General features: G+C 37.0%; 1 protein-coding gene across 8 annotated transcripts in view; it reads right to left on the reverse strand.

Moving 5' to 3' along the window:
* ESRRG (estrogen related receptor gamma) overlaps window positions 1-17,776 on the reverse strand; it is a 633,249-nt gene that overhangs the window by 51,721 nt on the left and 563,752 nt on the right. For 6 of the 8 annotated variants that reach the window (XM_029230489.1, XM_029230486.1, XM_029230488.1 and 3 more), the window contains 2 exons: window positions 11,555-11,665; window positions 7,758-7,940 (listed from right to left, as the gene is read on the reverse strand). In XM_029230489.1, the coding sequence (XP_029086322.1) occupies window positions 7,758-7,940; window positions 11,555-11,665 (294 nt within the window). The remainder of the gene's footprint in view (window positions 1-7,757; window positions 7,941-11,554; window positions 11,666-17,776) is intronic. The other 2 variants (XM_029230491.1, XM_029230485.1) reach the window with 1 other exon arrangement.

Genomic DNA, 17,776 nt, shown 5'->3' on the forward strand with positions numbered 1-17,776 from the left:
CACAGAAGTCTTTCTCTCTTGAACTCATCAAGTAGCCTCGAGAAGAACCTAAAAGCCAGAAGTAACAGCTCTATGAACAAACAGAATTCCAGAACAGAAAGATATGAGTTGGGCCAGGTCTATGGGATGTCAATATTTTGATAACCCTCAGGTAGAGTGCAGGCTTGTTCAGGCTTCTGATATATATAGTGAACCGAATGATGAGACTCATCCTGTCACCTTATCATTCAAAAGAGTTTCACGATTACAATTACTTGCCTGAAAATGATACCATCTTTTACGACTTGATGAATAGAGAAATATTCAACCCAGTGAATCTGAACAGAATTGGGGAGGAAGAGCCTTCAATTTTAGCAACCAATCATTTAAAAACTTTTCCAACCATTCAGCTGAGTAGCTACACAGTGATCACCTTGTTTCATTAAAATTTGTGATCAGGGATATAAAGGGCACACTATCAATCAAACACCTTGATTTTTATTGGTTTTAAAGGTGTGTCATACATTTCCTCTTTGATTCAATTCTCCTTCATTTTATAAATGTAGAGACAATATTTAAAGACAGGGCAAATATTGTTCCATTTGCCTAAACTTGTATGAAAGGCAGGTAGGTAATCTGGAACAAATGACAAAAAATGTACGGGGAAGTAGAGGAGGATAGGGGAGAAAGACCTACTGAAGCTACTGGTAAAAAGTCATTTAAGTTAAATATTCCATGGTTCAAGTAACATTACTAACAGTGTGAATCAAACTTCCTGACTCTAGGGGATAGTAAGAGTTAAACAACTGAATTGTTATGGACATCAAGTAAAAGTTTGTGAAAGTGCTTTGTAAACAATAATAAACTCTACCGATGTTAGTTGTTTTTGTATTGAAAGCTTAATCGCACAAAAAAGATTACCACATAACAATGCACATATGTATGCACAGATATTTATGCAGACACAGATCCATGATTCAGGGTGGAGATCAGGTCACCTGTAGCTTGAATAAGCCCCACAGTACCTAGCATAGTATCAGGTCCATAGCAGACACTCAAATACTTAAATTGTATTCATGACTGCTATGAAATCATGATTCCTCGTGGATCAGAGGTACACAATGGCATGACGACGAATGGACGGCAGATATATTTGGGAGATACCTAGGAATGGACCAGAATACTGGAACAGAGGTTACGTGAGCACAGGTAATTCAGCATGGTGATGGCACTGTGCATCAGGTCACAAACAATGGCACTGACTGGTGTGGAGAGGTCTTTGTGAGCATCTTTAATAACATTTGGGGGTGTCTCTTGAACCAGGTCTCTGTCTGGGAAACCTCAAACCTTCTTTGTTGGTCTTTCGCCTTTCTAGCAAGGGTAGCTGCAGAAAATGAACAAGCCTGTAGGGGATCTTTCAGATTATTTTTTTCACAACACAGTTTTCAACTTGTTCCTTTCTCCATATCACAATTGTGACTTCAGAAACTGATAAACGTTCAGTTATTTCAGGTGTGGCCGAGGAGGACGAACCTGACTATCTAGAAGCTAATGGTCTTGTTCGCCTAGGACAGCGTGATGGCAATATCCATACAGTGATCCTCTTGGTTAAATAACCTTTCCCTCCCTTTCTATTATAATGGATGTTTGTTCTGAATATTTTTTGAAATAGCTCTTATGAATACTAACTTTTTGGATCACTTGGCTCTAATTACAATAAAATGACAATCTATGCACAATCTCTTAGGCACTAAAATGAACACTGAATATTTTACGTTTTTAGATCATTCTTGATAATTTGCAAATTAATTATGCATATGTGTATAATTTGCATGTGTGTTTTTTTTTCCTCATTTGATTTTCACAATATAACTCATGGCCAGACCAATTACATAACTTACAAAATATTACTCAACTATATACAGCTCAGGTTTTCTGATTTTACTTTCAGAATTATTCTACCTTTTATAAACCACAACTACCGGTACACAGGTATACAACTCCCAGGTACATTAAACATAACTTCCAACTCTCTGATAATTGAATATAGTTGTAATTTAAATAGTCTTACTAAATGCCAAGGCATTGGATCTTAAATTTAAAATTTCTCCACTTGGGGCTTCCCTGGTGACGCAGTGGTTGAGAGTCCGCCTGCCGATGCAGGGGACACGGGTTCGTGCCCCGGTCCGGGAAGATCCCACATGACACGGAGCGGCTGGGCCCGTGAGCCATGGCCACTGAGCCTGCGCGTCTAGAGCCTGTGCTCCGCAACGGGAGAGGCCATGGCAGTGAGAGGCCCGCGTACCGCAAAGAAAACAAAAAAAAAATTTCCCCACTTAACTAAAAGACTCAATGACTCCACAGTTCTGAAATCATTAAGTTACATGCATATAAGAAAAATTAATCCTGAGAAAAGAGCTGTAATCGCTTTAATTCACTTGTAGCAAAGTAGAAATTACAACTACGCGTAAATTCAGTTATACCATGGGGTGGAGGGCGGAGCCTCAGAGCCAATTAATAGTTTTGTGCTGTGCATATTTTTAATCAACTAATCAATAGTACATTTTTCAAGTGCCAATGATATAGAAACGAAACAGCATATTAGATCCTTTTTATATATAACATAACTCTCTTAACTATGCCGTTTCCTGCATGTGAAACCATAATCACATGCATACACATGAAAACTTACCTGGTGTTACAAATGGAAACATAATCTTACAGTAATTATTTCCACCACAATTTTTTGTGCTTTTTCACACGTCATAATCATGTAATGGTGCCAGCAGTTTAAGATAAGTAATGGGCAGTTAAAAAACAAAACCTTCACAACTTTGCCTGGGGAATGATACAATCTAAAAAATTGATCTCTACGTAAAATGCATTAGAACAATAAATATACCTTTAAACAGTATCATTAGCCATAAATATTAGTTCAAAATATTCTTGGGTATTCTCTCACAAAATTTATATCCTAATATATAGAAATAGTTTATCCATGTTCTTTAGAGATTTCTGTCATTTATAGAAAATTCTAAGTACTTCTGTCGAGAAAACTAGAAAAAGCCAACTCGCTGAGCAAGTTTTAATACATTTTCCTAAGTGAACGTTTTAGAAAAAATGTTTCAGAATAAATGGAGAATACTGGTTTCTATACTTTAGACTTCTGTTTCTTACATGAATAACTATACATAAAGACTGTTTTATCACATCTCTTCCGAGTGTGGTTTTCTTTTTGAGCTTAATAGTTCCTGCCTTCACTTGGTATGAAGAAAAACTATAGTTTTTTGTGTTTTTTTTCCTGTTTTAAAAATGTCACTAAGAGGCTCCAAACTTGAATGGAGTCCTCCTTCTTCAGCAGGTAACTGTTCGATCTGTCATGTCAAAAATAAACAAGCCCACCTGATAATCTGCCATATTTGATAAAGGAAAAAACAACTTCTAAAATACATTCATTCACTGAATTGTTCAAATACCTTTCTCTTAAAGTCATTCGTCTGGCAAGATCCATAAATATATTTAAGCCACTTATATAGGTCAGCTAATATGGGTGATGCTTTTTTAAGCACCATCTGACGAAGCACATTCTGCATTTTGCTAACAAAGTTACAGTACAAAATAATATTTTAATCAACCACAAAGAACAATAATAGATCTGACTGCTGGGCTGATAATCGTCTTATCACACTCTGTGAAACCTAGCTCTAATATTTGACGGAGCCTCCATTACTTGGCAGCCCATTCTAAAAAAAGGCCAACAATGGAGAGAGAATGAAGTGGAGTGTGCAGGACCTCCGTATCTACATAAAAGAGATTAGAGGCGACAGCGGTCCATTTTACAGCTCAATCATATTGTGTTAGCATGCGCTTATCCGAGCGCGGACGAAATTGAAAGAGAAATAAAAAAGAGTCAGGCAGATAGGAACCAGAAAAGCGAGGCATGAGCAATTTCCAAGGATATAAAAGGATGCTAATGGTGGGGCCCTGTCATTCTTAAAAAGGGCTATTAGGGCACCATCATCTGTTCTGGTGCCCTTATGCTCCTTCAACTAAAGTCAAGCATTTTCTAAAGCCCTTGTGATCTTTTTGCTTCTAGAGATAAAGTATGGTCATGTTTCCGAACAACACACTTTTCCATTTATGTGATTTATTAAAGTAAGTCAACTAATTCTATTTACTGATAAAAAAACCCCCACTCCCTATGTATTCTTCTTCAATATTTTCTTTTGTTGAATTTGTCACTTTTTTATGTAGCAAAAGCAAGTATATAAAAGTATCTTCCCAGGAGTGCAGAAAGGCTACTGATCTGATCTTATATGCTAAACTTAATTTTTAAAAAGTGTGTGTGTGTGTGTGTGTGTGTGTGTGTGTGTGTGCGATTCCACAAACTGAGAGCAGCATAAAGAGAGCAAAGGCTTGGATTTTAGTACAAACAATTTTGAAGTGAAGATTAAGACGTGAAATTTCCGTTCTGATTTGGCTTTAATTCCAGCTCCGACCCCAGTTATGAGGACTAGGTCATGGTATCAAAAACACATTTTTACTTTTATCAAGGCAGAAATGAGACTTTAATCTTTATATTCTCTTTGGCTTTACCCCCTCCCCATCACATGCTCCATGTTGCTGCCGTGCCCAGGCTCCCTGAACCCGGCTATATAGACCAGCACGCTGGTATCACAGCATCTTTTACTTCTACCTCCGAACACTGCACGGCACACTTACTGTTATGAAACTTAAAGGCATTTCAGTGAATTCGTGTTTTGCTAATCCCTCTCTGAAAAGCCAAGATACTCCTTGCAGTCATTTAAAACACCCTCCGGGTATCACGAAAAACAGAGCTGTGAATCATCATTGCACAGTAACCTCCTCTGGCATTTGCTGGGGAGAGAGAATAACGTCAGCCCCTACAAATTCTAAGCCTCAGCTTAAGACTGAACACATAATCGTATAGCAATTGTTTCCACCACTGGAAATGCTGTTACTCATAGTTATTTAAAGTTACTGTCTTCACAAAGGTCACCAGAGCCCCTTTACTGTGACAAGTTCCTCTGTAAGCTGACATTTCTACTTAGATGCACAACTGGACCCACAAATTTATCACTGACTTTTCCTTTCCAGAGAGCAGCAGCAGGAGTTGTTGACTTTTCTTGATCGTTATTATGGAATGTCTGTACGATAACAGAATATGGGCTTAACAAATTTCTTAATTCAGGTAGAACTTGGGCAGAATTCGTGGCCTCTCCTGTTGCAGAGCACAGGCTCCAGACGCGCAGGCTCAGTGGCCATGGCTCACGGGCCCAGCCGCTCCGCGGCACGTGGGATCTTCCCAGACCGGGGCACGAACCCGTGTCCCCTGTATCGGCAGGCGGACTCTCAACCACTGTGCCACCAGGGAAGCCCTGTGCAAGTGTTTTTACCTCTCTCTGCCCCAGATCTCCCTATCTTTGAATTAAGGATAATAATATCTGATTCCTGGGTTAGAACAATGGGTCTCAACCGGGGAAGAGGGGCATGATTTTGCCCCCCCAAGAGGACATCTGGCAATGTGTGAAGACATTTTTGTTTGTTACAACTCAAGGATGCTAATAGGTAGAACCAAGGATGCTGCTAAATACCCTACAAGGAACAGGACAGGCCCCATAACAAAAGATTATCTGGTTCCAAACATCAATTGCGTCAAGACTGAGAAACCCTGGGTTAGAATAATGCTATTTTAAATCTGTGAGTATGTATGTCTGTGTACCTGTGTGTGTGGATAAATGTAAATGATATAATATATATTGATTATTTTTTAAAGTATCTGTGGACACTTCAACAAATCTTAGTTTTGTTTCTTTCTAAAACCCTTCATAACACTTTCCTTCCAGAAAAGTTTTCATACACTGTTTAGGTAAATTCTGGTTGTTTCCACCGCTACAATTTCCAATGTCTCACCATCTTTCAGCATATTCTATTTCGATTTTTTTTTGCTTTTTCGAAAAACCTTATAGATATGATTACAATCCAAATGCAAATCAGCTATCCACACAATCAAATTCTCATCTTTCTTTTAGATGTAGTGACCCTTGTGGAGGTATCTTCTAAAGAATACACTCCAGCTCACCTATTTAAACTAGTTTTGACTTAATTGGGGGTGCTTTATTAGCAAACAGTGTAAGGCAAAGTAGCCGGTATAATACAGAGTGATGTTTAAATTAGTTTACAATTTGCTTGGCCTCATCTAGAACTGCAGTGAACAAAGCCATTCAGAAATGTCAGCTGTGTTCCCAAGCACTGTAACAAATTGTCGCCTGAACGCTGCACACCTAATGACTTCAAATTAGCTTCACTGCGATATCGCCTGACAGTTCGTTACGACTGTTAGCAACATAGCTGGCGTATCATGACCGATAAATTGGTTTCAGTGTGGGCTGGGAAAGGGACTTCCATCAATTTGATTAAAGAAATTACTGTAGCATTCAAAGCATAAAGACAAACTAGTTTAAGGAGACAGAAATAAGTTCACTGTACCAGAGAAACACGGCTCATCGTCCAAAAATTTGTTTGTAAACTATTTGAAGATCAAAGCTCAAACAAACAATAATTCAAGTAGACTACTAAAATTCTTAAACCTGTGATCAGGTATATGTTCACGGATCTAAGGACAGGCCTGGAGAGAAAAATAATTGGATACTTTAAAATACTACTTTTGGGACTTCCCTGGGGGCGCAGTGGATAAGACTCTGCACTCCCAATGCAGGGGGCCCGGGTTCGATCCCTGGTCAGGGAACTAGATCCCACATGCATGCTGCAACTAAGAGTTCACATGCCACAACTAAGAAGCCCGCCTGCCACAACTAAGACCCAGCACAATCAAATAAATAAATAAATAAATAAATACTTTTTTAAAAACCTGAAATACTCCTCTTAAGTCACCATATGAGAATATTTACAATGTCAATTTAACATTTATTTTCATAATTTATGTATAAATTCATGGTAAATATCTAATTGTAAACCAAAGCAATATGCAAATATGAAAAACAATTCAGTATAAATCGCCACTATGAACAACAAAATAAGTGATTTTTAAAAGGAAAAAAGGTATCTAGACTACTCCTGACAAAAACTTTTTTTTATTACGATATTATAGCTTTATTTAGGGTTTAGGAAGCTAAGATAGAGCAAGCTCGGGAAGTTGTCCCATTGGCAGGCCAGGCAGGACTTATACCCAGGCTGTCTGCCTTAAAGCCCCCAATTCATAAACATTTATTTAAAGTGAAAAGAAAAAACAGAAGTATTTCCTTAGGAGAAAACTCGGACTTTTTAAAAGAATAAAGAAATATTTTAACAAGTTATATTCTCTTTATCTTAGGTTGGCAATAGTACCTTCATATGCGAAAAATAATTAACAAGCATTCAAGATGGTACAGTTATTAAAAAGGCATATGATTCTATTAGGACCAAGAAAGCACTAAATTAAGTATGACAAAAACAAATGTAAAGGTTTAAAAAAATCCTAATGAACGGGAATTTCCTGGTGGTCCAGTGGTTAAGACTCTGTGCTTTCACTGCCAATGGTTTGGGTTCAATCCCTGGTTGGGGAACTAAGTTCTCACAAGCTGTGCAGTGTGGCCAAGGACAATAAATTAATTTAAAAACTACAAATAAAAAAGCAAATTAAAATAAATAAATAAAAATTTAAAATCCTAATGAGAAAATTGTGAATTTGCCTAAATCAACATATAAAGCTTAGGGAATTAATTGCAAACTTTTCTTTTTCATTTCAGAAAAGGTACCTGGAATATGCTTCGCCCATCCAATGATAACCACCAATTCTCGATCGGCCAAGTCGCACAGTGTAGTGAGGGCTTTGATGTCACTGTCGGGAACAGTAGGGTCAGGCATGGCATAGATCTTCTCCGGTTCAGCCACCAATAAATGTGAGACAATCTTGTTATCTGCAGGATCAGACCAGAGCACTACAAGATCACTAGTAGCATCATCCCTCTTTTGCACGTTCTAAACTAGGTGGTATTTTGAGCAAAAACAAAAAACAGAACAAAAACACCCCACAAACACCTATAATCAACCCCAAATATTCCATTTACGGTTCAACATATATATATTAAACAGTGTTCTGGAAAACCCATAGCAGTTGTAATAGTTCTTTGTTTCTTCTTGGCTTTACCTGCCTTTGCTGGAATGAAGCATCTGTCCTGTAATGAAATTTTTTATAGCAAACAGATAAGAGAAGTTAGAGGCTTTCTGGGTCTGCTCTTTGATTCTTAAGTGGGATCTGGGGAAGCAGATTAAATAGCATACAACAGCTTTAAAATAAATATCCACATAAGCCATTGAAATATAGAACATAATGCAGGAGGCAAAGAACTCCTACTGCCCATAGACATAATGGGCATGAAAGTCATTAACTGTCCTAATTCCTTTAAAGAGGAGCAAAGGTCAGAGCCCTTCTGCCGGGGTGAATTACTGACTGTATAACTCTGTCTCTGTGGGATGCATTCAATACAAACGACTTGCCTTTCTCCCCCTCCCCACACACCAGGCCCATCTTCCAAATACAGCCAATGTCAGTTTCCAGAAAAATACTCCAACTTAAATGTGACTGTATTTCCTCTTTGGAGCGTCTAATACTTTAATCCTCTATTTTCATCTGTTGTCTTTAGTTCATTCTCTGGTTCAGATTTATCTGTCTGAAATTTGTGATATATGTTTTTAAAATCCTTCATAAAATAAACACTAGAGACAAATGGAAAGCATCACATCAAATGTGTTTTATCGCTCAGGGCCATGTGAGAGTTTATGGAAGGGGTTATAAAGCCTTGCTAACAGAATGATTTTTCTTGTTGGCCCCACTTTCAATTTCTACATGTAGCTTTAGATTTGATACTTTCTTCTAAGTGAGGAAATACAAATAGGTAAGAATAAACTCAGATATTTCAATGTCTGTGTCCTATTACTCTAGAAAACTAGGGTATTAAATGCGATCTTTGTGAGCCAAGTCAAAGGTTCCTCTACGTTTACTAGACCATTTGCCTTTCCCTATACATTTTTAACTTTTTTAACTCAAAATGAAAAGACTTCATATACCTTAGAATTGAAAACATAGTTCTTTTTTTGTCTGCTGTAACAACATAACAAGGATACTTATCCAAGCTATAATTTGTAATTTTTCTGATAGAGTTTAAAATTTTTACTACTATGACTGCCACATGAATTCTGTTCACTTCAAATTATCAACAGATAACCATTCAATGGCAGTAATATTCAATTATTATCAAATTAAAAATACAGATTTTGGAGGAAGTATTCCCAAATATCGTATTTTCTAGAAAAGAAATTAAAATCAAATATTCTTTTTTTTTTTTTAATTTGTAGGATCTGAAAAGAATGACATTTGTTTCTCGTATATGCTATCGAAACAACACCCTGTTTTTTAGCTACGCTTGGAAAAGTTTCCACTTTCATTGCTCTGACAATGCAGCAAAACCTGTCAGCAACTACTAGATCCTCAGGATTAGAAGAAAATGCAGTAATAAAGGGTACAAAAATGTAACGGAAGGAAATCGTGATTTGAGTCCTTTTAGTACAGGGAAAATGCAACCTGTTTTACCCAAGCCACTGGATACTTGACTGGAGGGGGTCAGAGAAATTTGGTGGAAGCTTAGAAATTCCTATCATTCAGAAAATGGAATAGCCGGCAGCACTGTTTCTAGGTGAATCTTATTTAATGTTTCCCTAATTAGAATCAATAGAACCCAATTTTCATTCTTGGGCTTTTGTAGTACACAAACAATCAGTCAGGCTCCAGAAATCTCCCCCAGCCACTTTCTGAGCAAAGCCCATGCCTGGTCTCTTGACATTTATCTGACAGGATCTGAAAATTAAGTTTTATAAATGTTTGTTACCAAAATACACTAATTGGATAGACTAAGGAAAATGAACACAGAGGCCTTAAGGTAATGAGTAATGAATGTGTCCTCTTTCATCTCAGACAAATGGAGCTCACTGAAATTGCTGTCATCTTCTTAAAGGTACTTGACAAGTCTCTTCCCAATTTCTCAGGTTTACGCCGAAAACCATAGATGTTTCTTTATCCATCCTGTGGACTTACGAGTGGGCTGGTGCTCATTTTTCTCTCGGTAGAGGATATCATCAATGGTGTCAGTCGACTTCATATAAAATGAGTGAGAAATGCCCAGTCTGGATATTAGTGAATCCAGGAAAACGAAACCTCTAATGAAATTAAGCATTAGTGTTTATTGCACTTTATTGTATTATCAGAAAGTTTTTTTATTCTAATGTGCAAAATCTGCTTAATGCAGTCCTAGATTGTATTTGCAGAATGCCAGACAGCTCATGCAGGCTGAGGAGAAGATGCCAGATTGGACAATTGAAGGTATAATCAACATAATGTTTTTTGGAAAGGCAAAAGGAAACCATGCCATATGTTCACTTAAGCTTCAATTTTATGTAAAACTGGTTGTTTTTCCTTTGACATAGCTAAAATGTCCTTTCATTTACAGTTCAGGGTCTGTTTTATGTATTTAACAGATGCCCATATGCTCACACGGATGATGCATAGCAGTGACCCCTCCTGGAGAATCTGAATGAGAAGAGGACACTTTTTCTCTTCCCTCGAAAGCAGATCAAAAATTACCCGTGTCTTTTCTAGAACTGCTATAGCTGCAACTTCCTCTGGTGAGGGCTGGTTGTGTCTTCTGAGACAGAGACAGCTAAATGTGAGAATTGTTTCCACCAAAGCACTTTCAGTGCCTCGTATAAACTCTATGCATAAACATCCTAAAATGTTAGCTCTTTTGCACTACAGCCATGAACTGATTTTTCCAAAACTGGAACACAGTTAACTGCCTCAATCTATATTCTAGCTCTTTTTAGCTAATGACAAAGAGAATGGGGTTTGCATTTTAGCTACATACCTACCATTGTTTCAAATTGCAGCCAGGCATTATCAAACCATGGGCTTTTAAAAAACAATTCATAATGCCCATAAGGGCATCTGAAATGGAACCACCAACCTATGCTTGTTATCAGTAGGGCCCATCCTTGTTTTAATCTATTGCTAGCTAGTGTGTTAACCTTCTATAGCTCTAAATTAATGAGGCTCCTAATGTATTTTCATTGGGAGGTTGAACAAACTCATTTAGCTAGTGGAAACTACAAAAATCACTTTCTGGTGAAATCTGAAACTAACAGCTCCAATGAACTAATGATCATGGTACGATCCATTTTATGTACCTCTGAAAATAAAGATAGCCCGTAAATGTAAAATTCGCACTACATAAGCTATGCCTTGGTATGCTTATGCTTCCACAAAATGACTAGGTGAAAAAAAGGTAGAGGGGGAGAAAACCACAGGAAAAAAAGATAATTAGCTGAGTTGTTGTTGCTCTTCAAAGGCAATCCTTGGGAATAAAGCCACATCTGCCCACCCCCGCCAACAAAGAGAAGTCTCGTTGGAGTCAGTAGGAATGGGCATGCCAGAAGTGAGGTACCTAGAGCCAGCTGGGAGGATGTCATGGGCTGGAAAGCCAGACATGTCTGCTGTACTTACATGGCTTTTTGGCTGGCTGAACCAACTGAGGGTTCAGGTATGGGCTGTTCTCCGCATCTATCCTGCGCTTGTACTTCTGCCGACCTCCACGTACTCTGTCAAGACGCACTCCTGTGGGGAAAGACAGGCACTTCCTTACTGTTGAGGTAACTACCTTTGAGACCAATCAAATACATAGAGACCATCATCCACGGGTGCTAGGTAAACAGAGGGTAGGTTGCAGAAGGGTCCAGGGGAAGGAGAGGGATGTAAAAAAGTGACGGCTGAACCAAGACTGGTACAGGTTGGAAACCAAACCTGGCAGAGATGACCGAGCTGAGAGACATTTATGCAAGGCCATCAGAGTCACCTACATACCAAAGGAAAGGCACCTTTCCTTGAGAATTAATACAAAGAAACTGGAATTTGGTGCTAACACAGTTTCTCAAATTAAAGATGCTGGCAACGTGTATCCTCTTCATCAGTCACCCCTGAGAGCTCAATGTGTGGGCTTGAGTAGATCAGTAGACCCAGAGCTGTTCAATCCACGCCGGTCTATCAGAGGACTCCACATGGACCTGTGGAACTGAATTGAGTTGAAAACCCCTACATGTTGTAGAGAGCTGGAACCCTACTACACAAGATGAGACGCGAGGATCGTTCCATGTTCTAAGTCAACATGTCTCAGAAGGAGCATGTTCTTTACATTTTGGCACAAGTTCGTATTTTCCTTCAAATGAGAGGAAACTGAGAGCAGGTTTGGACTGAACGCAGGTTAGAAGGAGGAGATTCCTGAAAGAATTCAGGAGGCTAGGATGGCAAAGGAGGGATTTGTTAGGAGGGCAGAGATGAAGCGTGAAGCTAGAAAGTAGGCAAAAGTAGACTGGCATTTAGTAATACTTTTTCCCCATGAGTGACGGACTGGGTCAAGATTCAGGGAGGTATTGCTGGCAGTGGATCTATAACATTAGGGAAAGGGGCAAAAGGGAAAGAAAGGGATTAAAAAGAAAGAAATGTTTCATTTACATGGGGCAGTGGGGAGGGGCGCTTGTTAATAACGTGGTTTCCAGTCTGTAATTGTAAAGTTTAGGATAGAAACATATAAATCTTTATCAAATAAAGAGAAGATTACTTGGGAGTAAGAGAGAGGTGAGAGATTCGCTTTGTGGTCTTAGATTGTACCTTAATTGATAAGACAGTATTAACATTATCCACTAATAAATTCACAACCAAGTAATTCATTGTACATATTTTCATATTTCTCAAACTGTCCAGCAAATAGATTTGGTTTAACAGTATCCTCAGTATTGTTAATTTACTGAAGGCCCTCTCAGAGCCTTTAACATGCAACTAATAGAACTCTCAGAGGGAGATACAGCCTATGCAATGTTTTGCAAACCAATTTAACCAAGGATCCTGTTTTGGGAACATTTGTTAATATCATGTGGAACAGGTGAGTTGTGGTGTAACTGAATTATATGAAACAGTCTGGGAAAGGCTGATATATTTCTATGTGAATCCTGAAGGTGAATATATATACTCATATGTTAAAGATGACTATCAATCCATGAGCTAAAGAAACACATAACTTTTCATATTACTACTACTTTAAGAGTTGATTTCCTTTGAGTGATACACACAAACATACACTTGGTTCCAGGTAAACCCTGAAATGTCAAACTGAAACATCAGAGCAGAGTTTAAGTGACATCAGGAGGCAACTTCAAGAGCAAGTAAGTAGGTTTAGACAAACAAATATCAAAAAACGAAGAGCTTAGGTACAGTCTCTAAGTATTCAGTGAAAATAGAATGCTTGTGAGTCATGAAGAAACATTTCTTGACTGCCGCTTTTAGAGGAATTTTGCACCTAGAGTTCCATTCCTCCGTTTATCTAATTTCTAATGTTCTATTTTTATTGTGTCTATATTTAATTTACTAAAGTTTAACACCTTCCCCCTGTTCCCCCCTTTAGTCGTGTTTTGTCTTTTTTCATTTCTTTCTTTCTCCAGGGTATTTTTCCAGGTTATATAATGTGGTCACATTTTGTCTGTTCATCTGAGATCCATTCAAATTTGTTTCATTATAAGAATTTTAAATTTTCCATTATAACAGTTTAGAAAATTAAAAGCATATATAACTAAAAGTGGTACCATAACACATTTGGCATCCAGCTCCAATGCAATGTGAACATTAATGTGATATGGTTAGAGGTGTGAAGAGAAGGCAGGATGAAACAGAGACAGAGAAAGACAATGACAGACGAAGGCTAAAAAAAGGAGGAAACGTTTAAAAATAACTGAAATTGTTAGAACCAAGAAAGCCTGACATACACACACTACTATATATAAAACAGATAATCAACAAGGACCTACTGTACAGCACAGGGAACTCTACTCATACTCTGTAATGACCTATACGAGAAAAGAATCTAAAAAAGAGTGGATATATGTATATGCATAACTGATTTACTTTGCTGTACAGCAGAACTAATCCAACACTGTAAATCAACTATACTCCAATAAAAATTTTAAAAATTTAAAAAAAAAAGGAACCAAAAAAGCTCACAGAATGCATCTTGATTAGGTTTGTAGACTCCAAACTTTGCTTTTGGTGTCTGTCAGGGCATGAGTTCACCATGAGCAATATAGCCTCACGTGCTCAGATACTGAACGATACACTGTGTATTTTCCAACACAGGAGTCAGAGCTGGTGAGTTTCTGACAATGGATTTCGTCCATCCTGAAGGCCTATGGAAGAGGATTGTGGCTGAAAGACTGGATTCAAGGTCTTGGCTGGACACAATTCTGACACAGTTATATCACACTAAAGCCACCAATCAGCTTAGCCAACTGGCCCAAGTTTATGGGAGAAGTGCAACACTGAAAACTAGTTATTAAATATCATGAAGAAAAAATACATATACTTGATTGACAGAATTTTTATTATGCATTATGGGATATTTTTTGTATCTGTAGGAATATATCCTTTAAGTATTGTGAAATAGTTTTATTACTGTGCATTTCCTTTCAACTTTGAACAATGAATTACTGAAATATTCATATTATTTTTACATGCTCCTCCAAAATCTAAAGGAGTGTTCTCGCTCTTATGTTCATTCTCGCTTTCTCTTTTTCCTTTTCCCTCTTTTTCTTGCTTTCTTCCCTCCCTCTCACCTCCTTTCAGTGTGTGGGTAGATAAACTACTATCTATCCAACCATCCATCCATCCCATCTACGTATATATCCAGTTTCTAAATATTCAAATACTTTTTTACAAAAGCCATGACTTAACGCTTTCTTACTTCCTAAAACAAAGATCAGTTGGACAAAGCATTCATTTATGATTTATAACTTTATGTATATGGTATTCAGTAGATGACTATAGAGGGAAAAAATAGATATTAATACTACATAATTAATACAATTATGTAGCGAAAGTTGATGGGCAGTCAACGTACAGAAAAATTGTTCCTGCCAAGTTTAGATAACAATTAATGGTAAAAATTTCTAGAGTCGATATATTTTAAAAGATCATAATAACTTTTATGTGAAAGTTTTATTCCCATTTTAGGGGGTTAAAAATAGGCAAATATCAACAATTTCAAGTAGAAAATATTTACACTGCTTTTAACCTCTTTTCAAAATTTGGAAAGTCTTCTTTTTATGCATCTTCTAGAGACATGATGATGATGATAATGATTTAGTTTAGCTGACTTCATACTCAGTGAAATGTCTGAACTCAAATCCTAGTAACACACCTGCAACTACTTCTACATCATACTAAAATTATTCACCAATTTATTCAGTTCTGTTGGAGAAAAAACATAGTCAGTAAAACCAGTTTTTTTTCCCCCCAAGGACAATCAGATAACACGGAAATACACAAGTGACATAGGTTTCAAAGTTAAATCAGCCCAAACTATGTGTTCAAACATGTGGACCCAGCTTCTTTATCTGTGCATCTTTGAAAATAAACAGATTTATTCATCTGAGTCATAATAATATATGCACTGAAACTTTAATAATGTTATTTTAAAGGGTCTGATAAAACAATACTATACAGATATCATTAAGAAGTCTATTTTCACATATATACGCTACTATCTATAAAATAGATAACTAATGACAACCTACTCTATAGCACAGGGAACTCTACTTGGTGCTCTGTGGTGACCTAAATGGGAAGGAAATCCAAAAAAGAGGGGATATATGTATATGTATGGCTGATTCACTTTGCTGTACAACAGAAACTGACACAGCAGTGTAAAGCAACTATATGCCAATAAATAAATTTAAAAATAAAAGAAGTCTCTTTTCAGTATATTTCTAGTTTCAAAGTTTTTCCAGAAAAATGTTTCCAACTGTAATAATATAATAATTTATTCCTAAATATTATATGAGGAACATGGAAAAAAATAAAGCATAGTTTGCAAATCAGAATGGTTTCTTTCTGGCTCTTTCATTAACAAGCTCTGTAAATTTTGTTGAGTTCCTTAACCTGTTTGCTTTTCCAAATATAAGATGGATATTAAGACAATAACCTCCCTGGTGCTTTGCTGTAATGATCCAATTATATTAATATAAGGTACTAATATATTTGGATATTATACTAATGTACTAATATATTTGGATATTATACAAATGCATTATTAAATATCTTATAAACCTTAAAATACCAATTGAAATATTGTTATATTATTTATTGAAATATATTTTGCATCGTGATCATTTATTGAAAATCTACCCCCATGGAGTGTGACAGTCTACCCTGCCTCAATTCTGTAGGTAAACAGATTTGAGGTATGACTGAATGGTAAGATAATACAAAGGATAAAACCCAAGTAATGACATTATTTGATGTCTAAGTGATTACAGAAATATTTGGTATCCCATTCTATTTGCTGTTCACCCCGTCACTAATAATATCATTTAGAATTTATTTTAGAACACATACAGAAGCCAACCCAAAGTCTATCAAAAAGAAAAATGCTATCTCTGAGTTTAGCTAGAAACACACAATACAAAGTTAAGTAGAGAATTGATAATTATCCAATTAACCTAATACATTTCATTTAAAAGTCTCTACTTTCAGCAGAAACAAACAAAAAAAAACAACAGTATTTACGATCAGGACCTGGAAAATCCAGATTTGCCTTAAACAAACATCAATCTAATCCAAATATTTCCACTTACAATGGCAAAGTCTGTCTCTCTACATCTTTATGATCTTAAATACAAACAATTCCTGTTTGGACTCCACTTGTAAACCAGTTTTGAAAAAGTTTATAAAGAAGATTTCTCCCAGTAAATAAGATACCCACAATGTTCAATGTTTGACAGGATTTGAAGTTAATTAAGGCAACTGGATTTTCTATTCATGTGGAGACTGCCATTACCCCTTTCATTTTTTAAATAAAAAATTTTAATATTTACATTACCTACCAAACAGAACGTTTCACATTGCTTTTTCTGTCAAGTACTGCATGTGCCTACATTGCCACAAGGGAATCACAAATCTCATAAGTTGTCAGAATTTACAAAATTGAGAAAACAGGAATAGGACAAGAAGGAAAAAACAAAACCAAAAAAAAACCGCTATGAGGCACATAAATGCCAAAAGAAGTGAAACAGTTCAGCACAAGGCCTTCTTAGGTCAGCTAATTTTAAGTCTACATTTTAGGCCCAAATGCAAATTTTAAAAATATTATATAGTCCAAAGACAAAAGTACTTTTCACACTTTTAATAGCACAAAGTCGTTTCATAGGATAATTAAAGATCTCCCCTTCAGAGAATTACACAAGGCTATCCTAGCCTACTTTGCTAAATTAAAGACAAGGCTTTTTATAATATTGTTCTTAAACAAAGGTTTGCTAAAAACGTTGATTACACAGACCCCTGGAATACTTAAGAAAGATGCAAATAGTCAAATTAAAGTAATGATAATTTTTTAAAAGACAGTGAAATAATATTTTAAAAGATTAATGACTTTAGGGGCTTCCCTGGTGGCACAGTGGTTGAGAGTCCGCCTGCCGATGCAGGGGACACGGGCTCGTGCCCCGGTCCGGGAAGATCCCACGTGCTGCAGAGCGGCTGGGCCCGTGAGCCATGGCCGCTGAGCCTGCGCGTCCGGAGCCTGTGCTCCGCAACGGGAGAGGCCACAACAGTGAGAGGCCCGCGTACCGCAAAAAAAAAAAAAAAAAAAAGATTAGTGACTTTAATGACAACTAAATAAATAGTTGGATT

The sequence above is a fragment of the Monodon monoceros genome, unplaced genomic scaffold (genome assembly GCF_005190385.1).
Source record: "Monodon monoceros isolate NGI ecotype Baffin Bay Population unplaced genomic scaffold, NGI_Narwhal_1 Super_Scaffold_18, whole genome shotgun sequence".
In the NCBI taxonomy this organism is placed as follows: domain Eukaryota; kingdom Metazoa; phylum Chordata; class Mammalia; order Artiodactyla; family Monodontidae; genus Monodon; species Monodon monoceros.